The sequence below is a fragment of the Phalacrocorax aristotelis genome, chromosome 1 (genome assembly GCF_949628215.1).
Source record: "Phalacrocorax aristotelis chromosome 1, bGulAri2.1, whole genome shotgun sequence".
NCBI classification, from domain to species: domain Eukaryota; kingdom Metazoa; phylum Chordata; class Aves; order Suliformes; family Phalacrocoracidae; genus Phalacrocorax; species Phalacrocorax aristotelis.
In genome coordinates this window covers 141,852,939-141,877,951 of record NC_134276.1, presented here as the reverse complement: position 1 = coordinate 141,877,951, position 25,013 = coordinate 141,852,939, and the positions used below count along the sequence as shown (strand labels likewise).

At 40.9% G+C, this 25,013-nt stretch overlaps 1 protein-coding gene across 1 annotated transcript in view; it reads right to left on the bottom strand.

The window, feature by feature from the left end:
- Positions 1-3,357: 3,357 nt before the first annotated feature.
- The window catches only part of SHISAL1 (shisa like 1), an 83,392-nt gene continuing 61,736 nt past the window's right edge, over positions 3,358-25,013 (bottom strand). Inside the window, exon 5 of the mRNA XM_075112775.1 lies at positions 3,358-7,326. Coding sequence (XP_074968876.1) covers position 7,326 — 1 coding nt within the window. The 3' untranslated portion in view covers positions 3,358-7,325. The remainder of the gene's footprint in view (positions 7,327-25,013) is intronic.

Here is a 25,013-nt window from a genome sequence, read left to right as displayed (position 1 = left end):
CCTACCGCAGCAGCATTTTGCAACATAAGTTCTTCTAACAAAATCCGGACACACTAGGGAAGCGTGGCTTTGCAGTGAACAGTTTGATATTGCACAATACCAGTTATCAATGTTATAATGTACTTGATTCCTGAGCCAGCAAATACTGGAAGAACAAGCTGGTGTTTCCTATGTTGGGGAGCAAAAAGCCCGAGGTCAAATGCAACATAGCTTTTTAGATGCTTCTAAGATTTGAATTGTTTTCAGTAGTCCAAAATGAAAAAAAGGCATTTTTCAGCAGTAACTATAAGGCAGTTAGAACCAAAATTGTTTAAAAAAAATGTAATTTTTGAGAATGCCTTAAATTAAAACTGGAGTTTAGCTGGCCAATAGGAGAGGAGTCTCAAATATTACCTCAGTCAAGCTTTCTTTGTTTGTTGTCAAAGCTAAGGATTTAAACCCAATCGTCATTGATAGTTCTCAAGGCAACAAAGCAGCTATTCGTGTTCGAGTACTGTCACCCCTCATGGCCCAGAACATGTCCTGAGACTCCCAGCAGCTATCAAAACCTTTCCTGACGCACAGAGCTCTACCTTATGTGCTGGTTGTTTTGGATTGCGAAAGATTCAGCAGCTCCTTCCAGTGGGACAGCATTGCGAGTCATGAGGAGGCAGAGAGATGATTGAGAAAAGTTATGTTAATATTCCCTAGCTTCAAAAAAATAAATAAAAAAAAAGAAAAATAAAGCAGGCTTGCACAATAGCAGAGGTAAGTATGCAGGCACACACCTCATATTAGAGAGAGTGTGTTGCTTTAGTTTTCATGACGAGCACAAGCCACTGGGGAAGTGTGGCCTGTGCTCCCACTGGAAGCTGTGAGAGCACGCGCTTCAGGAAGGATTTATCCTCGAGAGTGCTGTCCTCTACAGTGGGGCTGCAACAGGGAAGTACAGGCATCTCTACTGGGATTTTTTTTTTCTGTTTTGTATTTTGTTGGAAAAGTATAAAAAAGGAAGGCGCAAAGGCTAGCTGATGAAAGTGTAGTGAAAAGAAGCAGAAGGGTTTCCCTTTCTTTAGATTACTTTTCAGTTCTTTACAAATTCCTCCTGATTCCTTATTGTCCTTACACATAAACACCAGTGATGGAATTGCACTTAAGGATGAAGTGAGGAATTCAAACTTGAGAAGAGCTTGAGGGTCTGTACAGTTCAGCTGTTCGAAAAGTTAAAATTCTGATTGGGAAATTCAAGCCATTATACACTTGCACATGAATGCCCACATGTACCTAATATATTAGTATGTTTTTCCCCCACAGTCTCCATTTTCCACACAAATTAAATTAACTGTTGAGAATAACCTGGGTGAGAAGGACAGGGTTTTGTTTTCTTGGAAGTAAATATGAAAACTGAGATACCTGCTGTCTCCTTGTCCTTCTGTACCTGTGAACAACAAGCAGATCGGCAGCTTTCTTATTTCCAGTGAGAACAAACACTTAATTTAAAGGAACTGGCTGTGATGTTCCTGTTTGTTTATGATTTGGTGAAAATGGCTTGGTAATGGCAGTGTCTAAGTCACTATCAGCATTTTAACATCTTCTATGGAAATTCCAGAGATATTTAATTTGCTTACTTGGTATATAAAAGCTGTTCCTGCTGGGCATAATGTGTTGAATATAATTCTTACTCAATTACTAGAAGCGCACTGTAAAAATTGTTGAAACTTGCTAAGGGAGCCGTAACACACCCAATATGTCAATTTACAGTTTCTCTTCTCATTTGTCTTGTAGATTTCGCTGTTTTCGTAATTACAAGTGCAGTCTGAGAAGGGGAGTAGGTTGCGATTATTTGTGTTTTTATGTATTTATGTGTTTTTAAACTTGTCTTTTGTCCTCTCTTTCTTTCTGCAATATGTCTCCATAAGTCTTAGCACAGTGGGATGTAATTGTAGTCTCTTACAGTTGCAAAAAGCCTAAGAATTATTGAAGTGTTGCTTTAATGAAAATGATCCTTCTCCCTTTCTGAGCTGATGTACATAGTTACAGGAGCTGCAAGGAATGAACTAGGTTACATGAAATAAGTCACATTACAAAGGATTTATCTTTTTTTTTTTTTTTTAATTCAGCTTTAAAATTTCTGTATTTTTGCCTGTTTAGGTGTATTCCTGCAGCATAGTCTCTGATCTAGGGTTAGTCACCTGATATTGAAAGCATAATTTCTAATGTGAAAAGGTACACCCTGTGTTTGTAAATGCCAGCGTTTCACTTGGACATCAAAGATTCGGGATGAGCCAAGGAGAACAAGTGCTGGACAGGACAACATCTGAGATCTGAGGAAAACTCATGCTTGGGAGCCACAGCACAAAGAAGACCAAGAACTGTTTCTGTCTAGGGAAGCAACCTGTACTGAGAGGCAAGAAGTCCCCCCGGACTCTCCCTCCTGTTGTGGACTGTGTTAGGACCTGGACTCCCCGTGTATAGTACTGAAATTTTCTTGAGGAGTAGGTGGGTGGAGGAGAAGCTTTAAGTGAAAACAAAACTACCAACAGAAAACAGCGACTGTTTTTTGGTGGTTTTGTGTGTGTGTGCGTGTGTGTAATCTAGTTGTCAAAAATGTTCCCTTTTGGTAGTCTGAAAGCTGAAATTTCAGCTCAGCGTGCTTAATATTTTTGGAACATTGTCAATGATGCCTCCTAAACAACAGGTGACAGAGGGACCTGAGAGAGCAGAGTGTGGTTTAGAAAGTCTAAACGTTTCTGGAAAAACTGTCCAAATCCTTCAGCCTGGCAGGGGAAAAAAAGAAATAATCTCTTGCCTTTGTGAATTGTTGGTCCTGTCTTTTTGTAAAGAGCAAGTTGAACTGTATTTGCCCCTGCCTCAGCCTGGTAGATGGACCTACTATAACATCCGTGTGGGACAGAGTACTTTGTGTGTGGAAATCAAAATGTTGCTTTCTTTCTGCTCAGTTGCACATTTGGCCTTTTCAGCTAGCCTTGACTAGTGGAAAGATTATATTTTCTTCTTAGCAGTCTCTGTTCAGTATCCCATACTTCCCTCTTAAATAGCTGGTATTAGCAACTGCTGGAAATGTGATGCAGACTAACTGGACCATGTATTTATTTACATAATGGCCTTAGCTTTTTTTTTTTTTTTTTTTTTTTTGTGGTGTGGTTTGGGTTTTGGGGGACCTTTTTTTTCCCTCCAAATCCAAGCATCATTCCTTGCATTAAATACGCTCTCTTCATTTCCCCTTGTGTAAACCTCTCGTATAAACCATGGAGTACTGGTAGCTGGGGATTTCCCTGCAGATGGAAAGGAAACCATGAAGTTTGAAGCTACTGGAAAAAGTGAAAACTTAAATCTCTACAGCTATTCCAGACAGTCTTTGAAACATTAAAGCAAGTTTTATTACAGAGATTAGTTTACGTTACACTCATTTATTAAAACCTAAGGACATCTTTATAAAAACTACCGTATATAAAGACAAGAGCAGTGCAATAGCAGTGTAAAACACATTTTTTGGTTTACTTAGCAATCACTTTAGAAAGACAACATGATTCATAATATGAAGTTAGAGAATGCTGCAAAAAATAAGACAGGATTAGATCAAAAACTAGATTAGCAAATCACTGGACACTGGCACGTATTGATTTCAAACATCGAGTGTTATGTAAACAGTATTATTGTCAATGTATTAATAGAGTGAGAAATCACTGTAACCCTAGAATTTCTAGTTAGCTTAGTTAGCCTAAAATTTGACTGCAGACTATTAAAATAGACTATTGTACTGTATATATTATCTTCTTAATGATTTACTATTTCTTTAAAAAGAGGACTAGAAGAAATGCCTGTCTTATACAAGAGAATTTTAAAGGCTGAGAAAAGATGTTTCTTCCTGGCGAGTGGGTGAGGTTTTGTTTTTGTTGCTTTACTTTTCATACACCATCACTGGTGGCTAAACAGAACTGACTGCAAAAATCACTTTGACATGTTACTTCATCGCTTCTTCAAGTGGACAGGTCTCATATACAAATTACAGCCATAATAAAACTATTAAAACCAGTTATCTAAAATAGCTGCTACAATATGCTGAAGTATATATATTAAGAGGCCAGATTGCTTTCACTGTTTTTGTAAGATCGATAACCAGGCACGAAAGATGGTTAATTACAACATCAAGTCCTGCACAAGCTTTATAAGTTAACTTTTTATGTCCTACATTATGCACAGCAATTATTAAGAAGTTGGACACTCAGTTCCCAGTAAAACTGAAGAGAGAAAATGAGTTGGACAAGGAAGGAGGTTTCTGGAGCATGGAAGTTGTTAATAGCCACTGAGTCAGACAGCTGCCATTGTTAAACAGGGTGTACAAGGGAATTATACAATTATGTAAATGTTAATTTTATTTCCTTTGTTTTTCCAACTATATCAGGATGAACATAGAGGAAAATATATTTCTTTTAGTCCAGGTCTTTTTCTGTAGAGGGATATTGTGTTTGAACCAGTCTTTTTCTGCAGAAATAATTGAAGAATTCATTGCAGAGTATCTGGCTCACCATAATTTTGATCAGTTAAATGCAGAGGGATATCAGAGCACTGCTACACAGATGGCTGAGGTGGTCAGGTGACTGTCTAGCCAGTGCTCTCCTGCAATGTCCCAAAGGCTAAAGGAGAAGGGCCGATAGTGATGGTGGTAGGGAAAGACGTGTGGTGCACTATTTCCCTTTAGTTTAAGGCCCAACAAGCATTAGTCTTATTCAGGATCTTATATTCTGCTAAATTAGAAAGCCTATCAGATGATTATAACAACACAGTTGATGAACACTTGTTCATCAGCTGTGACATGGATTTATCCATAAATTAACGGGTAGGCAAAATCAGAATTTCAGCCAGAGAGTATCTACCTTCTATTAACTGGCTCCATATAGAGAATAGAAGAAAACAAACAAACAAAATGCACATCAGTTACAAGGTATACATGTACTAGAAGTAAAGCATAAAACTGCTCATTAATAACGCACAAATTCCCAAAGGGAAAAAAACCCTTACAAAATACAGTAAGTCACACAAACCAGTATCTAATACAAATTCCTTCATGAACATAAGCTTTTTACAAAGCTCTCTGTGGCGGTCATCACCTCACAATGAAAGTAGGTGCTGGTAGAATGTAAAAGGAGCAAACAGCTACTACGAAGCGCCAAGGTAACACTGATTACTGTAGATACGTACTTTGTTGGGTGTGTGCAGGGGTTGTAGATCTTGGAGCCAACGTGAGAGTGTGGAGAAGATGTGATGCTGGCAGAGGTATGGATGGCACTGCTTCCAGCTACTTGGTTTCCTTTGCTTTTCTTGCAAGCTGACACTAATAGCACCACCTTACATCTCATAGGGTTAGCTCTCCCACCACCAGGAGCACTGGCCCTTTCCCTCCCGAAGCTCTCATCATCAAGGAGAGAGCAGTCTAGACTGCCTGCTAGTATCTGCAAGCTACTTATAGTGTGTCTTTGCTGGAGGTCCTTTTTGTTCCCAGCTGAAGTGCTTTGAATGTTCTGTAATGCTCTGATGAAAGATTAATTTCAGAAAACTAGAATCTCTTAGGTCTAGCATCAATCAAGGTTTAAAAAATACTCTGTTTTATTTGAAGTGCTACATTCCTCACACTGTAGAACACCCCAGTAGCTCTGTGGCAGCTCTGTTACGGCTCTAACAGCTGAGTTGCACGCAGAGGTGCTCACGCAGGAGCTTCTGTGAACAGAGAATGGGCCAGGCCTTAAGCTTACCCAGGACAGGATGGGGAGTCTAATGCCTGAAGGGTGTAATTTGAATTCTTTCTTATTAGCTGTTGCCTGCCCTTACTCAGTGATACGTGGCATTTTTTACTGGTTGGTTTGCAAAGAAAATGGGCATGTGCATATTGGTATCCTACGCGGATTGGGCCTTCCTTGAAGACTGTGCAATCCTGTGGTCTCCAGATTTGTTGGGTCCCCCAGCACTATTTAATCCTGCGTGGTTTTAGTCATGTACCATCATGCACTCTAGTAGCTGTGAATTAGCTTGAATCACTCAGTAGCCTATTGCTTTTGAGTTCAACAGAAGACCGAAATTCACTCAAATCAGAGAGGTACAAAAGGAAAACTTGATCGATCATTGACAAGGTGTTCTTCATGTTGCTTATACAGTAAAATATATGGTTATTTTAAAGTATTTCAGATTTGCAGGAGAAAATACTAGGCATGAAGGATTAATTTGGCATTATCATGGCTTTGTGTTATGATTTCTAGATGATTTCTCTTCGGTTGTCATGGCCAGGTTCTCTCTTAAATAACTGAATTGCACAGGATTTGCTTAAGTAATTGATACTGTATAATTTTAAAATAAACCTGTCCTGTGGAAAATTAAATCAAGCTATTGCAACCTAGTGACCAAGTACTCCACATACTTCTGTGGTAGCATCATTGCCCTTCTGGCTTACAAATGAATTCTTAGATTTGTGAGGGGTAAACTCTGAAGCTAGTCAGTGGCTGAGGGAATTGGATTATTGCCTTGTAAAGCAGAGGGACAATGGTATTATTGCTTTTGAAATATATAGGGTTTTTATTTTCTTATCTTTCTTTTTCAGCTTCAAAGATTATGGGGGTGCAATGGGATGTCTGTGTTGCTTAATAAAGCTCCTCTCATCAGGAGGGTGCGTGAAGCTGAAGCCAAGATGTGATCAGATGTTTGATGTCTTAGATCATTGCCAAATATCTTAAAATGTGTATTAAGGTTGAAATGATTGCTACCCTGCAGTTGACTTGATGAAAGGGCTTCACTTAACCTTGTAATGCATATGACAATATGCCTAACAGTGATGGGGATTGCCAGCATCTACCCTATTGTGACAAAACATTCACCAGAGAACTTTGGAAAAACTCACATTCAGTATTCTGACACTTAGATTAGGCTCAACTGGCAATAGATGGATGGGGAGGCAAAGAAAAGTTATCTACCAAGGGTTTGTCTTGTGATCTTTTTCCACCTTTGTGTGGATTTGCCAGAGCAACTTAATTTTCTTCCCATTGAACATTTCCTCAAATATGATGCTTCCTTTCAGAGATACTATTGTCAGTCTAGAATTAAAATATTGCTTACAGACTACTTTCTTCTGGAGACTTTTTCTGTATCATTGCCTACAGAAGTTGTCTGAATCGTATTTCTCTTCAGGTGACTTGCTGAATACCTCTCTCGCAGTCTTTCTCTCTCCTGCTTATCCATCATTTTTTTCAGCTCTTGTCATTTAGTTGTTTTTCTTGAAAGCTGCTCCTTGAAGTCTGATCTTACCTCTCCCATCTTGAGGCACATCAATATAATTTTCTGGAAGACATAAACCACAAATGTTCCCGTAATGTTTCCTGAGCACACAGCATCAAAGTATTTCCTGTAAAGAAAAACTTGTAGTTTTCTCAGTTGTGGAATTAATTTGGGGAGGTAAGAAAGAGGAAGCAAAATGTGAGAAAGAAAGAAGAGCTGTTAGGAGGTCTCTACCTTCCCTTGTTAGAGCTATTTGGCCCAGTGTGAGCTTGTGTGATACGGATGGTTGCATTCTCCTTCTCTTTTTTCCTATATAGTCAGAGTGGAGGCTAACCTTGTTTCTCCCTATTCATATTAAACTGGTCCTGGTTCTGCAAAATATTAATCACACGGTAGGTGTGCAAGCTGCTTATTCTTACTTGTAACCTGGGGGAACACGGAGTGATGCCTAGCTCCTGGGTCTGGGTGCATACCTGAAGTGCTGATGGTGTGTGCCAGGCCAACCCCTGGGTGAGCATTATCAAGAGGGAATCCTGGGGACTTAGCAGGGAGGGAGACGGGATTCTTTCCTGCAGGTCATGGAGCCTTGGCTGCTGGAGACAGCAAGGCTGTATGCTACATTATAAAAATCAAATTTCACCCCAAATCCTTCTTCCTGTATTTATGCCACTGTACCCATTCCACATTGTTGTGTTGTCTACTACCTGTGAGATGAAAAGATCAAATACTCACCTGAAAAAGTGAAAGAGAAAATGCAAAGAACTGCTAACCTCTTCATTTCTACTACTCTGAAAGTACAAAGTGCAGAGGGCTTCCGTCTGCAACCATAAATTTACTTATCTCCATGGATATCTCCATGGATAATCTCATCGGAGCTGTTTACATGAGTAGAGTGTGCCGGTGACCATATGGTAAATGCCTTTATCAAATGGCATGGTGACCTCCTATTGCACTCATTACCAACATATGCATCAGACCAAGCATAGGCTGCTTACTTTAACCCCTATTCCTTTTATATGATGAGAAAAAAATGCACTTCTATTTCCACATATGTAAATGTGTAAGTATTACATTCATGTGCTTTCATCACAGAAGTATTGTGAGTATTTGTCATTGCCTCCTGGACATAACAAATGCTTTAAATCTGCCCATCTTTACCTTGTGCAGAGTGTGTGTGTGTAAACGGCTATGTGATCTGTCCATATATGAACTATGGCAGCGTGTAGGTAAATTAGCTGAAAGCCCAACTAGGGAAAGTTTTGAGGTTACTTATAATAATAAATTAAAGCAATGCATCTTTTTGCTCAAGCAGGCAAACATAATGGTCCAAATACAAGCTGCTGGAAGCACAATTTAGTATCCTAGTAGCAACAATACTTAATTAACTTCTCCCACCAGACAGAGTTCTTTGCATATTGGGTATTCCCAAATCTACATGCTACATTATACATATTGCATTCCATTAATGTATAAAAAATAAAGAAACATCTAATTCAGACAGCAGAGTATCTGTGGGAATCAGCATGTTTGAGGTTATTTAGTGTTTTACCCACCAAATCTATTCAGTATCTGAGGCTTGAGTCTCAACTTTTGTGTTGGCATAACTTCTTTGAAATTGCAGCGGTGAATCTGCTCAGAAGTGCAAGATCAGGTAGGCAGCCACCTCAGCTGTAGCTCAACTGTATTATCTTAGTTCGGATTTAGGCATTTCTCACAGTACTGTTAGCCAGGGAGGACCTCTGAGCAGAAATATGCAATTGTCCCCTAACTCTGAGGATTTAAGTCTTCACCCAAAACTCAGTTAAATGAAACCTATGTCGAGGTTTGACAGTTAATTGCTTTCTAATACTCAGATAGACTAGACAGCTTTATTCATGTTAGAAATGCAAAAAAATTACTTTGCCTTCTTTGTTCTGTCAGTGTCCTTTTTTGATGTTGGTAGAAAGGGATACTAACAAAACATGTAAACCTGTCTTTTGTGAGGTCTGCAGGCAGCCGAAGTTTAAAACAGTTGTTTGTATCTAGAAGAGAGTCTCCTGAGACTTATTTATAACTAATTTAAAAAATACCTGGGGAGAGAGAAACTGAAGAGTAAGAGCACATATCATGGCTTGGAGCCACCTACATCCTTCACAGCACCTTCAGTTGTTTCTTTTCACTCTTCCGTAGTGTTGTGTGCTTTAGCTCAGATGAAATGCTTTACTGATCTACAATCTGCAGTTTTAATCACTAAATTGTTTGATAGGATGTGATTTATTTTAGTTATTTATTAACTTTAAAAGAAATGTTTAGAGATAGAGCAGGTAGAGCAGGCATTTGTGTGCTCCAGGACAGAATGCAGATTTAAATGTGTCAGACTGATCAGCCAGTTACTCTTTTCCTGTACCTGAGAATCCCAAACTTGCTCCTGGCCAGATCCTTCTTCCAAGATTAATGTAAAAACAAGAGTGTCACCAAGGTGGTGTAAAATGAGGGTTCCTGGATCCAAAGACCACAGGAAAGGTTATGAATATTTGTATGCAGCACAGAAGATAAAATATCACTTGTGTGAGTAGCTTCAATTCTCTGCCAGTTCCCCTAATGTGTGTGTAAAGCTATGGGAGAATGAGTGGGAGGATGAGAACAGCAGAGCCAGCAAGACATAGACCACACTCAGCTCTGAAAGCCTCGGACATCGAATATGAAGTATTCACCCTTCATTTCCCGAGCTCCTGGCTGAGCCTGGTGCCGAATCAATAGCTTCTGCCTGAAACTGAACCCTGACAGGAGAGACGCTAGGCCAAAAGGTCCTCTTCCTCTAGCAAGAAGTGGACTGGGGTGTGTGATTGACTGATTGACGGCTGGACCAGTAAAGGTGAGATGTACTGCTTCAGATCATTTTGCAATAGTGGGATCAGTGAAAATACTTGCATTTTCCTAAGAAAGATGAACACTAATTTCCATGTGCAGTTAGCCAGAGTATTATATCCCAGCCTCCCAACACTGTGTGCTTGGCAACAGAAACCCAGTATTTGTCACTTCTGGTCACTGCTACAGGATTTTAATGCATTTAGAGCTGACACATGTGCTCTGGAGGTGGCTCAGGTTGCTCCTACTCACTAGCAAAGGTTACCGTCATTGTGTGGCACCCCAGATTGCCATCGCTGCCCTACCTGACTGCTCAGTGAACAGCACCCAGTCAAGTTGCATCAGTTGTTGCCTGGCAAGGAAGTAGCTAACCAAAAGATTGCCTCCCTTTCCACAGCGATGACTTTGCATGGCGGCTTAGTTCTGCTGGAAAAAATGGCATCCATTAATAATGAAGGAATGATTCAGAGCCTCCGGAGACAAGTTTTTTTCAGGAACTTTTGTAATTTTCTGACAAATTAAGTAAATAGTTACCACACTCACTATTCCAGCGCCTCTTGCTAAGTTACTGTTCACATAAAAGCACCATCAATGACCACAGCCCCGTCAGACTTCAGATAACAAAGGAAATGGTCTCCACAAACGTCCAGATCTTGCTCTGGCATAAAATTGTATTACACTGATCTAAGCAGACCTGCACTGATCTGCGCCTGTTGAGGTTCTGTTGCCTTCAAATCTGGTCATGCTGGGAGTGGAAGAAAAGATTTTGCTTTCTTTGTTCATAGGAGTAGCTCGGATACCAGGCTAACAAACAGCTTTCTGCAATAAGAAGCCCTTGGCAGATACACTGATTATTATAGGCAATAGGAATGTCCTCCTTCCCCATACGTGGAAGGACAAGGGAGGACAAAGCACAATGCACTAGATTTTAAAAAAAGCCTCACAAGATTGAAAGGAAGGATATGAGAAATGAATTGCAGGACAAGCACCAAATGAAAAGCCATTCAGGTGTCTAAATACGTTACAAACCAGAAGGAAATAGAAGATAATCTAATCACTCAGCCTGTGGAGTCTGCCAAAGAGCAGGGAAATAATTTTCATAGCTTGGCATCTGCACACTCCTATGGCTATATTATACGTAGCATATAACATTATATCCAAAATGTACGCCGAAAGGCTGCTCGGGTTACCAACTCTAATTCTTAAAAGTTATGAAATGCCAGAACGGATGCTGCTGGTGCAACCTCAGTTTGGCTCTCTTGTTTGCGTGAAAGAAAGTGGAAAGTCTCAGGCTCGTCATCTTTTTTACTTTGGGAGAACATCAAAATAGCTGAATGATTCAGGCTTTTCCTATGTAGGGGAAACTTCAACAACAACTGAAGTTTGCCTCAGGTTGGCTCGGTCCTGAAGAGGTCAAATGTTTCAGTTTATTGAATTGACTAGGAACACTGCGGCATTAAGCAGTGCCGTTGGATGTTGCCATCTTGCCATAAAGGAGTGGTGGTTTGGCCCCTATTTTTATCCCAGGCTGAGTGATCTTTTACTGGGTTACATCGCTTTTGACGCAGCACAAATTCTCCCCTGGTCTAGCTGTGAAATGCATCATGGCACCTGCATGAGGTCTGCCCTAAATGGTGGCAGGTCAATTTTGTTGCAGCCATTATGTAAAATGACCATCACCACTGGTAGCTGTCGCTAATGTTTCTAAAATAATAGCTGGCTCAGGGAAGATAGACATCTGGTGCTTAAGAGTTTAAACAAAACCCAGGCACTGGAAATTTTCAACTTGAAAAACAGACCCTGAATTTTCAGCTCAAGTGTTACTTCTACCATGGCTGACAATTCTGCAAAGGTGGAGAGAAATGTCAAAATATGTTTGAAAGCAAATACCTCAGGAAGGTGTTAGGGCTTAAACAGAACAAATGTGCAACACGTGCCAGATTCATCAGAGTTAAGCAATCCCTTACCTGCAGACCTGATACAAGACGACGGGAATACCTGGGATGTGTTAAGAATGAAACCAGAAGCTTCTGCCCTGGTAGGTGCGCTCTTGGTGGTTGGGGGACGCGTAAATGGGGCCAACTGAGAGAAGCCCTTTGCTAAGTAGTCAGAAATGTCTGGGATGCTTCTATCCATCAGGTGATAAGAAACACTGGGACTTCATAACAGGCCTGTAAGCCCAGGGAGGCATGGGCAGAAGGGCTTGTTAAATCTTGATTATATTCTGTGGGGACATTTTGGAGGCATTCATATTTGAGGGCAGGTACCCGCTGGTGGCTTGTAACTTACCCAGTACAGGTGTGAACGGCAACTAGAAAGGTTATTACATGCCCTAGGTTAAGCATAGATGGAGGACTGTGAACCACTACGTGCATGAGTCATGGATCTGGGGTGTAGCACTAGGGTGCTCAGGAGGTGAAGCTTTTCCCTGTCGGTTCAAAAGAATACATTCTCAGCAGGACTTCTCTGCCCTGCTGCTCTTTTGGAGGACATATAACCTACCCTTTTGCTATCATAGCTTGTGAATTGCTATTCTTATTTAACATGAGGCAAAAGATCGTTCGGTTGGAACAATGAGTGGAATAACATGCATTTAGCTGGTGTCTTATGGAAAGATAAGGCCTACTTACAGGTCTTTTGCAACGTGCCCTGAGCAGTGCTGGGATGTGCTGTGTACTTCAACATAAACAGGGCTATCAGGAGAGAAAGCTTTTGCTGGGGTAGGTTAAAGCTTATACTAAGTTCATAGTAGTCCTACCGAAGCACCAGGAAGCCTGTTTTCCATAACCGATGCCACGATTACGTGAGAGAGACTGCTCATATTGTTGCTTTGCAGATGGGAAGAAACCATTTGGATTACATGAGTTTCCTTTGCAGTGTGCTTTCAGCAATGTATTTGCTCATGCTGCAATGCATTAGTACAATGCGTACGTGACAAGGAACAAGTCAGACACACAGCATGAACGGGACCAACTCAAAAGTGCAGGTGGAATAGGTCCTACCGAACAGTCACTGGAAATGGGGCTGCATGTCACCTGTCAGACTGGTCTCCTCCCTTCCACCTGGGAAATACAGGTGGGAAATAGGCATGTGCTTGCTTCCATCGTGCTCGCAGAGCAGAATAGCCTGTCTGTGTTATGGAACTAATTATCACCTAAAGGCTTAATATGTTACAAAAGTGAATGCTGTCAGCTGTCTTAGATATTGGAGCATTGCAGCCATATATTCTAGAGCAGCAATGACTGTTTACAATGCTTGAAGAAAGGTTACCAGAAAAAGTTCAATTGCACAAATTATGAAGCAATGCAATTTTTAAGAAATTTCCATTTCAACGAGTGTTGGTAAATCTGCCTTTTAAATTGCTCGCTCCATTTCTTAAGAATCTCACCTCTTTTAGCCTGGATAAAGTTTGTCTAACTCCCATAAGGACTGGGGGATATAAACCAAACTGCTCTTCTCATCGCTGCTGAGAGCTGCTCACTGGCTTTAAAGGAGCTTTAGAAACTTTGGGAAGATCTTGCATTCCCAGGGGGTAGGCTGGCTTGGGGACTTGTATGGGAGAAGGAGCTGCTGGTGGATGGCAGGTACCTGCTGGCCAGGTCCTTGGTTGTGCTGCTGCCCTGCAAGGGAAAGGTTGGTGGGTCAGGGGAGGAGCAGGGGTACTCTCCTTGCCAGAGGGACATACAGCAGCTTGAAGGATTTACACTCTACTGTTATTTATTTCTAGCTAAATCTGAACCCAATGCTAAGATCTGATATTAATGACAGCCGAGCCCCACAGTGGTGTGCAGTCACATGAAAGAAGATTACTCACACCAGTGGAGAGTTTTTATTTGCATCTTTAAATTACTTTTAAATCTGATTCAATGACTTCTGGTTGCTAATAGAGAGTTCAAAGATGGTTTTTGGAGGAACACTTTATCTATAGCACGTGTTTGGGCTTGATACTGATGGGTCCATTGTTTCGGACTTGTATCTGCAGCAGTGCTCTGAGCTGGTAGGCAGAGAGCTGGGAAACAAATTGCAACCAGTTAGAAACTGCCTCCCAGCTCTCCCCTGCAATGACAAAAACAGCCCTGTACCAGCGCTGGTTTTGGCACGGCATATGGTCTCGTTACCGATGCTCTGGCTGCTTTTTTGGTAAGTGAAGCTTGGGATCTGCTCGGATCCCAGGTCTGTCTCACAGACGGATGTGGGAGGAGGCTTGGCACTTGGAGTGAGCCTGGAGAGCTGCTGCAGGCGAGGACTTGCCTTCCCCACCTCCTCCACCAGAACTGCGGGTGTTAAAACAGCAGCTGGCTTAACTTCTGTTATTAATATGGCTGCCTGGCTAACAGACCAAAGCTAAGAGAGAAAACGGGTTTCCTGTAGGGTTTCTGGAATATCTATAATTGTACAAATTAAATACATCTTTTGTCCCATCAGCTGGGTTGGGTGGGAGAGGAATGAAACCACACAGGATACAATTTTCTCTATTTTTTTTACTAAAGGCCATATTTTACAATTCTCACAAAGAGCAGTGATGTGAAACCAATACGGGTTGCTAACATAAATAAATATTACTTACTGTGAATAATGGTTTCTGAAGTAATCCTATGCTTCTGAAAGTCAAGTATTTTTCAATTAGTAGCAATGTTTTTCATTTGATAGTCCCTGAAATGGTTGATACTCCTGAATACAGTTCTGGAAAGTAAAAACATCCAGATCTCTTGGAGAGTTTCTGAGGAGTTTTTTAAAAGGAAATATAAAGCATTCAAGGTTCTGATTTATAAGTGTTTAATAGAGGAACAGATGAAGGTTTGAGGACATAAACTGAAAGATGATCACTTAAAAGCTGCATGTGTCTTCCTTCACTGAAGCGCTGCAGTCTGACTTTTAATGACCTGAAAGGTTTTCTTCCTCCTTGTATGGTTGTTTCAAAAAAATACTCAAAATGCCCTGGACTTTCCAAAGCATCTTAAAAGTGTGGATGGCCAAATACAAGTAAAACTGAAAGTAAGCTGGGCTTACTGATTTGCCAGACATCTATGAAACCCTCAAGTCACTACCAGCGTGCCCGAATCCAATGCGTCACTTGAGGCTGAAATTAGTCTGGCTGATTGTTGACAAATTTTCCTGTAGGCTAATGTGTGGCAACCATTAAATAACTGATACACCTGAAAGCAAATTAATTTGCATGGTTCACAACACACACCCCTCCCCCCACCCCCCTGGCTTCATTATGTATACAATTTGAACTGCCTTCATCTTTTCCAAGACCTCAGCGAATCACGATACCAAACTGAATAGGGCTATTGTGTAATGGACTCAGATTCCTTGTTCCAGTTGAGACTGTGCTCATTTTCACATATTTTCAGCTAACTGGAGTGACCAAATAGCTTTAATTGCATTCCTGTCATAGAGGAAGATGATTTGAGATATTTAGACATGGAGAGGCCAACAGGAACTATTGCTAGAGGCAAGTTAGTATATTTTTCCCTGCTTCTTTAGGGTCTGGAGCAGGCATGTTGCTTTGGAAAGGAGATTATTGCTATGTGTAATTTAATGGCATAGATACTATAAGTAGTTTCATGTCACCTAACTTCAGACCTCAAGACGGTTAGATGTCTTCATTTCCAGAGAGTCACCTCAGGCTTCTTTATTTTCAACAGAAAGCAACAGGCACCTCTGCAGAGCTCTCCTCCTCCTGGGATAGGCATCAAGTCGGGTATGTGATGCTGTGGGGACTCCACTTCATCCTTACTGGCCCCAAAAGAAACTGATGGGTAATCAGTTCAGGTGCAGGTGCCTCAAAGTCCCATGCCTAACACAGGGAATGAGTAGACCCACTGCCTCAGAAAACTGAATTATAAAAATGTGTAACACTAGGATGGGTTTTTGTTACCATCATGTTCAGTCTTATACTGCCACATGCAAATACATAATCATCTATGTAAATACATCCAACTCTGTGCTATTTACAATCCAGTACCACTATGTGGAAGTTGATCTGTAGTCTCCATGTTCCGGTTAGAAACCTTCTTCCTTTATGTTTATTCATGAGCAGATTTGATTCACATATTTAAGATCTGTAACATACCAAAAGATTTTGATGGAAGAACCAAGGCCTGTAGGTATTTCCTCACATACAGCTACCTCTCAAAAGAAAAGCAGCTTCTTACCCTGCATGTGCATGTGCAGCCCCAAAGATTTTTTTTTCCCCTTCTTTCATGAACTTCCATTGGCTGAGTGTCAGAAAAAGTGCATCCCTGAGGCTCTTGACTGAAGCACCCCAAGAAATGCTGCATGCTCCTGTGGATGGGGTAATAGATGGGCAGTCCTTGGAGCAGGGCTCAATACTCAGGATTTTTTTGTGCAGTGAGGTCCTTCGTAATGCTACAAAAGCTTTTAAAAAAATCCATGAACCTTTGAATATTTCTACATCAGTGGTAAGGACTGAATTACCTTAATGTGTCTGATTTCAGCTCATCCCAATTTCCCAAAAGATGATGTTGGCGGCTTTCAAAATCTGTTCCCATGAAGGGGCTTTGACATACCTAAGACACTCCAGTACTCTTCACATTTGCTCAGCTCTTATACAGCAGTGTCAACCCATATATCTAAGATCCAAGAAAGCACAATGAAAAGTACAAGAGGCTTTACAAAAGCGTGCCCTTCTATGTAAAATTCAGGTGCATGATACGAGAAAAAGGCCTCCTTTCATGCTGGTTGACAATTTGAATTTAACAGATCCGCTACAAATTGAAAGCCAGGTTTAAAAAGCAAGCAGTAAAACTTGCCGTGTGATTCATGATGTAGCTTGCTAGGACACAGCCATTCCCTGCTTATGCAATCTCCTAATGCACCCAAAAGTTCTACTAGTGATATTTTAAAAACAAAACCACCAAAGCTTTGGTATAACAGTAGTGCCTGTTTCAGAAAGCTGTGCGGTTATAAGTGTATTCTTCTGTCAAGTCTAGTAACTTCTAATTTTTTTTTGCAATTCCCCTGCCATACAGTGACCAATAATTTATTTTAAAAAGAAGGACATGATTTAGAAGGATGCTTATGCAAGGTATACTCAGTGTAGACTATCTTTATTTATGTGGGCGGTCAGTTCTAAGTGTTGTAACAGGTCTTTGCAACTTACAGCTGAGGTTAAATGGAGCTTTATTATACAAGATGATGTGTGGTTTGTACCTTTCTGTTAACTGAGCTGTACAGAAAAGTTAGTAAGTTAAAATGTGGCCATATGTAAGGAACTATGTGGGTAAACATATAATGGTATAAGCGTACATGCATGTGTTTATGTATGTACGTATATATGTATCTAGCATTTATTTACCTGGCCCACAGTTTCTGTATAAAATCTCCCACATTTTATAGATAACTGTAGCTTAGTTTCTTCATAAAATTCAAGAATGAACTACTGAGCTAAACAAAAGTAGGTCAACCTACATCAGGTGAATATCCGGCTCCTTTTATTATCTCTTTCTGCCCTAGTGCTCTTTGCCACCTTGGCATCAGCAAAATTCAATCTATTAAAATTGCTGCCTAGCACGTCCTGAGGTCCAACAGAGGATAAACCAAAACACATTCACGGAAACTGAACTGTTGAAACATGCTGGAAGAGGGGAAAGGGGTTAGCCAAAAATTAGATATGAGTGTTTTGGTACCATTTAAAGAGCTTCAAGGTGCTGACTTCTTTCAAGGCCCATGGAAGTCAATAAAACCAAAAGCTACTGAGATGCCAGGGGATTCATGTTAGAAGCAGAAGAATTTTCTTCTAGATTCCATTTGAAAGAAGATGGCAAAGTTTGTTTCCAAAGCAGATCAGATTAATATATTGCTTGAACCAGATCCCAGCTGGATCACCCACAATTTTTAATAACACTAGGAAATACTCCAGGCTCTTAATTCCCCTGGTAGCAAGGTGGGTGTTGTAGGGGCAGAGGGGGCAGAACAGTGGCCCTGAAGAGGAAGGCGGCTGGTTCCCGTGCCCATATCCGACAACTGCCCAGCAGCAAGGTAGGCAGTGAGCCCTTTGGACGCTGGAACTGCTCCTCAGTCCCCACCTAGCCTCTGCATTTCATTTGACTTACTAAGTTACTCTCTTTTCTTTCTCCTGTTTCCAGTTTTCTCTCCTGTGCATAAAAAAAGCCTTCTATAAAAACTGCTGATTCCCCCAGGAGAGCTGAAACAAGATGCGTGTGCTGCTTCCCTTAGCCTTGCCAGAGGCTGAACTTGCTCCAGCTGCAGAATAGTCTCTTTAGGAGGGAGGAATTTGTTTCAGCACTTGAATTTTGATCCCCAAACCTGTGGTTTAGCCCAGAGTTGTATATGTACTCCCAGTTAAATCAGCTTTTTTAAAATTTACCTTTGCACAATACAGGAAATTCTTTCATTTCTGGAAATCAGATGCATATTAATGGCATATGGAAAACATTTCATTTCTTGAAGTAGTTATTCCTTTTACCAAAGAGCTTTATTTTCTCTTTTCACTTTTCAGTGTTAAGAGGGCTAGTCTTCTCAGTCAGAGCTCAAACATAAAAAGAGTAGTAATTACTGTGTTGAGAGCTAGATTTCAATGTAGGATGAAACAGTCATTGTGTTTCCTGTAACTGCTCTTTCTGTGTATGATTTTTTTTCCTCAGCTGAATTTGTGTGGCCTTTCTAGCAGTATGAAGTCTAAACCTATTTCTTTTAAAATAAATTTCTGAAGATCCTTCAAAAAGGAGCAACGAACAGCTCTTTAAAATTAACAAAATTATCAACAATTAAAAAAATAGGAGTAAACCTGTTGCAATTTAACCTGGTTACTGTCTGGCTTCCTGTTGTAGATCTGGTGTATCTTTCTTTGCACGTAACCATCCAAGCAATAAGTAATTTTTAACTTTGTTTATTTGTAGTTAGAAGCAGAAGGGTAACACCCACAACACCATCACTGGAAACAGCACTAGATGCTGGAAGAGATGTTAGAAAGACAATTTTATGCAGAAATGTCTCTTCCCTTGCTCCTCCCTGCCTTTCCCATGTAAAAAGCCATAGGCAAAGTTGAGGTGTGTTGACATGTGGAAAGAGAAGATGCGAAGCACCCTGGACAACTTTAGCTGAGTTCAAGAGGCAAGAAAACATTTTCTCTTTCATGGTTATCTGAGCTGTATTGCCGGCTTTAAAAAGAAACATGCTTTGACGCCAGTGGTGGAACTGTGACTGGTTTATTATTTTTAAATTGTCTCACAGCTGCATCTAGATATTGGTCTGCTGGGGTGTAAAATGTCCTTTGGCTGCAGTAGGATCTTTGTGCATGGATCAATGACAGTGTACGACCCCTGCTGAGTAGCAATTCTTGAGTCACAGAGAAAGAAAAACAGCGCCTGACTGGCGTCATCGGGCTGAGGTATTCCACTTGGTATGGCTTGGTTTGAATGATAATTTATGAAGCATGGAAATTTTTGTTTTGAACAATTATGACTGCCAGCTGGTGGGTTATTCTCTGTTTGTTCGACGTTATCCTTCATTATATACTCATTTGTTTGCATGTGTGTGCATGTTTTGTATTGTGGATCTATTGTATGCTCATTTTTTCATGACAGACATTTAGGCTTCTTGCAATGGCCCAGTGATGCCTGTGGTTTTCAGGTGTGCACCTTAATATTAGATGAAAGGCAGAAAGACCATAATAATTCAGAATGAGTAATTCAACAGCAGCTATCACGTGCACGCACTGCACCAGAGAATCCTGCTGCGCTGTGTCAATATTCTTGTGTCCACTCTAATCTTACAGCACTTCCAAATAAAAAATTGGAAGCCAATTATTTACACACAAAAATAATCTCCACCTCTTCAGCTCTGCTACCACCCCGGCTTTCTGTGCCCAGAGAACATGAGAGACGATTTGGCAGGTGGTGACAAGATGAGACTTTGCCCAGAGATTTCCATTCTTTGGTGTGATTATGCAATCACCACGCACTCCCACTGGCATCAGCAGCTATTGTGCAGCAGCTGCATAATCAGGCATTTATTGGAAGAGGTGGGGAGGAAGAAGGCCACATGTTTGTCCCGTGTTCCCTAATCATAGAGGATGAAACAATTGGAAAAAGCATTGTGTGATTTTTGATGTGCAGCTGTTGGCCTGTGTTTTCTGACTGCTCTGTAAGTCCAAAGAGAATGCGAGGCTAGGAAAATGTGATGCTTGGGTCACAACAACCCCATGCAACGCTACAGGCTTGGGGAAGAGTGGCTGGAAAGCTGCCTGGTGGAGAAGAACCAGGGGTATTGGTCAACAGCTGGTTGAACATGAGCCAGCAGTGTGCCCAGGTGGCCAAGAAAGCCAACAGCATCCTGGCTTGTGTCAGGAATAGTGTGGCCAGCAGGAGTAGGGAAGTGGTCATGCCCCTGTATGCGGCACTGGTGAGGCCACACTTCAAATAACCATGATCAGTGTTGGGCCTTTCAGTACAAGAAAGACATTGAGTTGCTGGAGCGTGTCCAGAGAAGGGCAACAAAGCTGGTAAAGGGTCTGGAGAACAAGTCTTATGAGGAGTGGCTGAGGGAACTGGGGTTGTTTAGCCTGGAGAAGAGGAGGCTGAGGGGAGACCTTATCGGTCTCTACAGCTACCTGAAAGGAGGTGGTTGTGACGTGGGTGCTGGTTTCATCTCCCAAGTAACAAACAACAGGACAAGAGGAGATGGCCTCAAGTTGCACCAGAGGAGGTTTAGATTGGATATTAGGACAAAATTCTTCACTGAAAGGGTTGTCAAAGATTGGAACAGGCTGCTCGGGGAAGTGGTTGAGTCACCATCCCTGGAGGTATTTAAAAGCTATGTAGATGTGGTGCTCAGGGACATGGTTTAGTGGTGGACTTGGCAGTGCTGGGTTTGCGTTTGGACTTGATGATCTTAAGGGCCTTTCCCAACCTAAATGATTCTATAATTCTATCAAAAGTGATGTTGGTGTGAGTCTTCTGGGAACACAGCCTCACACATTCCCCAGGTAAATCAGATTTTAAAGAGCTGTTCTCCTTAGGGTCCTCAGTTTGGCTTCCTGTGCAGACCTAGCTTCCCACCCAGTGACTCTTGCTTATATTGCATTAGCCCCTTTGCCAGTTTTAAAATCACAAGTACAGGTATTTTGCTGCATTTCAAGACATTTGCCTGGTGAACTGCCGATTTTGAAGAGATGTACACTTAGGTGAGATGAATCCCACTGTCAAACTTCAGCTGGTTAAATCTTAGTGACCTGTATAAGCTCATCTTCCAACATAATGTCAAAAAATCAATGAAGAGAAGTCCAAGTGATTCAAGCCACCCTAAGAGAGGTGGGATGAATAGGCCTCTGGAAATGCCTCTTTCAATGTGTGAGTAAGGGTGCCTAAACAACTAGTAGATGCTTGATTTTTAGATAGCTAAGCTGAGGTTAATCCTGCTCTTTATCGCCAGTCAAGATTTATATAAATTGATCTTCCAGGAATTGGATCTTTTTCTGTCTTTGTTTGCTATAGTCCTCTATTACCTGAAATCTCATTGCCATGAAGAATTTACAGACTGGGATCAAATTGCCTTTTACTGTGCTTTTAGCCTTGAGCTTCTTAAACTTCTCACAGTTTGACAGACTTTCCAAAAGTCAGATAAGCTCTGTAGCTCCTTCTGAATGCTTTCCCAACTGCCATTACAATTTTTTCTGCTATAGGCCCTACTGAAGGTGATGTTTCTCTCTAGCAGTTTCACCACTGCTAGTGCGATAATAACAGCTTCCTACTAATAGGCATCTCCTCTTTATATACTCAAGAATTTCATTAGCTTGCCTAGCCTGTAGTTAATAGGCGATACATACTCTAAGTATGTATATGTACATACTTACATACATACAAAAGCATATACATACTGTGTATGGAACTGATGGTGGGTAGTTACCTATTGTATTACTGGATATTTCAAATGGTTCCAGGATACTCTATATCAGTGATGCCTACAACAGCACAGTAGAGTGAGTTATGCTGTTACCCAAACCGTATGTCTCTGTTTCTACTACCTAATGTAAAACGTGCAATCTTAGTGTTGTGAGGCAGGAACTTTGTTGCCCAGGTAGGTGTGCCAAGATTCAAATACCAAAGCAGAGCGTGGTATAATCAGTCTTTAAGAGCTAGATTACAGCCCGCTGTATATTTGATCTTTGTAATGCATTTGCAAATTCTCATAGGACTACAGAAAAGACATATGTAGAAACTGGATGCAGTGCTAGAAGTTTGTGAATCCTTTAATGACCCCTTCATCTTCCCTTAGACGGTCTGCTAGAACCTTATCAAAGCAGTAGATTACACCCTGCACTGTGCGAGCAGATCTACTCATGTACTCACGCGCTTCCATGTGGTCTCCTCATAGTATGTCAGGTAAGGTGCAAAACCCAACTAGAAGAATCAGTGTTCACATATGTTTGTATGTAGAGCAGGTTGAACCTGGGACTGTCAGAGCCCAAATCAACAGATTTCGACATGCCTCCACAGCCCCAGGATTACTGCCTCCTAGACATGAAGGAGGTATGATCCTCTGGAAACTGCAGTATGAGACTAGGGGTGGAGGGCAATCTCTTGCTCTTACAGTATTACAAAATTTACAAAATTTTATACAAATTACAGTAACGGAAGTATTTTCAAATACTTTCAGTGTGGTCCTCAGTAACCAGATAAGCTTTTCTGTCTCATCCATCATGGAAGTAACAGAACTTGATTAGCTCACATAAACACTGTGTGGGTAAATACACCACAGCCTATTAAGTACTCATTTATTTGTGTAGTATATAGGAGCAGTGCTAACTCCAGCTATAGCCAGTGGTTGTGAGACCTGCCTTTAAGCAAGATAGGGAAATGCTAGCCAATCCCCTAGCTAATTTTTACTAATTTTGTTTTTAAAACATTCCAGACCATGTTTGCACTAACGTAACTAGAGTAAAGGAAAAAAAGAAAATGAGGCAGAGGTTGCCCCCAAGGGTGAAATTTGTTAGTGTGACAAACACTGGAAGATTAGAACTGAAAATGGGAAGATGTAGATTACTCTTTTCACTCTCCTAATGCCTAACAAGATCTTTTTTCTGTTATCTCACTTGCCTCTTACTCCTCCAAAACCTGCCCCTTACAGCCAGCATCATCTTGTGGACTTTCTTAAGTATGGTTGTTGGACTGCTTCAGGTACTTTACGTTTGCATTATGTATTCCCTGGAAAAAGGCAGGAAGAGTCAACCTGAGCAAGAGTTGGCAAATGCTGATCTAAGTTGGTTTTTTTTTTTTTTTTTCCAATAGCATCACAAATTGGTTGTATTTTTAACACATCCACAAAAATGCACCCATGTTTTTGTCTCCTTTTAGTTGTCCATGCAAATAGTGGGGCTCTTTATAATTGGGACACCATGTTTTGTTGTGAGCTCTGAAGGGCTTCAGTGAATAGCAGAAAAATAAAAAGGCAACTCCCAGCCCCTCATGTAATTTTCTTTAAAATGTCTTAAAATGCAAATTAAGCAAGTGTTTTTTCTAGTTAATTTCAGCTGTTAACTTCAGTGGCATAAGAGAAGTTTGGGAGGTTTTTGGTGATCCAAAGAGGTGAACTCTGGCTGCTTTCCAATCACAATTTCTTTAGAACTTTTTAGGTGAAACTGTGCTGGAGATGAGCTGTTGGCATAAGAATGATAAAAGGTGCCGGGTTCAGCAGCTCCATATGACTCACCACTTTTCAGACGTGAGAAGTTGGAAATGCAATAGAAAATAACTTGCCTCCCTCGTCTGTGTGACTGATTAAAATCTGTATCGCTAGCAATGTAGAATATGGTTAATGACTGTTTAATTAATTTACCGTAATTTTTGATGAAGCTCACTGCAGTTACTTTTCCACATGCTAGTAATGATTTCCAACAGAAAGAAGGCAGCCTGTGTAGCACATGTCAGATCTCAGAGCAGCATCACTTTAATGACTGTAAGGGATTGCTCTGATACAGAATTCAGCTCAGATATACGATTAGGTAGTTAATGCACACAATTCCTGTAACTATTAAGGCTCCTTTGTACATAAACTACTCAACTACGTACTAGAGCACCAGCCCTTCAGAAAGAAATATTGTAGCTGGACCTTGTCCCCTTTTAGATTTGAGCCCAGCAGCCATTGTTCTGCCAGGTGATCGCGTGAACCGCTGTGCAAACTCCTTTCCATCATTGCTTTTAGCGCTTACTCTGAATGGTTACGTCTCCACAGTCATTCCACCTCTGAGATTCTTTGGAGCCTAAGTAAAGGTTACCAATGTGTACAACACCAGGAAACAGATTACCCAATTGGGAAGTAAAGTGAGGTAGCTTATTTATTACACACGTAACCACTTTTTATTTTTACTCTCCTGTGTTTTACGATGGGTGCCCAATTTCCACCATTTATTCCTTTGATGCTGCTCTGTGGAGGCTACATAGCGTTGTGATGATTAAACTCATTCCTCTGACGTTTAAAGTAACGTGTCTCACTTGTTCTGTTTTGGGATTATGTTACCACCTGACATGAGACTAACATTAGCAGCATTTCTAATCGTGTTCCAGTGACATTTGCCATATTCCTGCCATTTGATGTCTGAAACTGGCTTTATCTCTAGAATTACCGATTCACAAGAAACTTCTTCTAGTGGATTTCAAAGTCTTTTCAGAGGCATGTTTTTTTCATTCAGAGGCAGTGAATAGATTTTCTTCAAAATTGTGGTTGTAGATAACTGTGTATATGTACTTATGACAGTGTTGATCATGTAACTTCTCCAAAACCTTTTTAAGTTCTTGAAAATTGTATGCTGATTGACATCAGTGTTCTCTCATCACTTAACGCACAGTAAAATGACACTGATGTTTCTCAAATTCCAATGCTTTTTTGATCTATTTTCCTTTTGAGACTTAAACAGC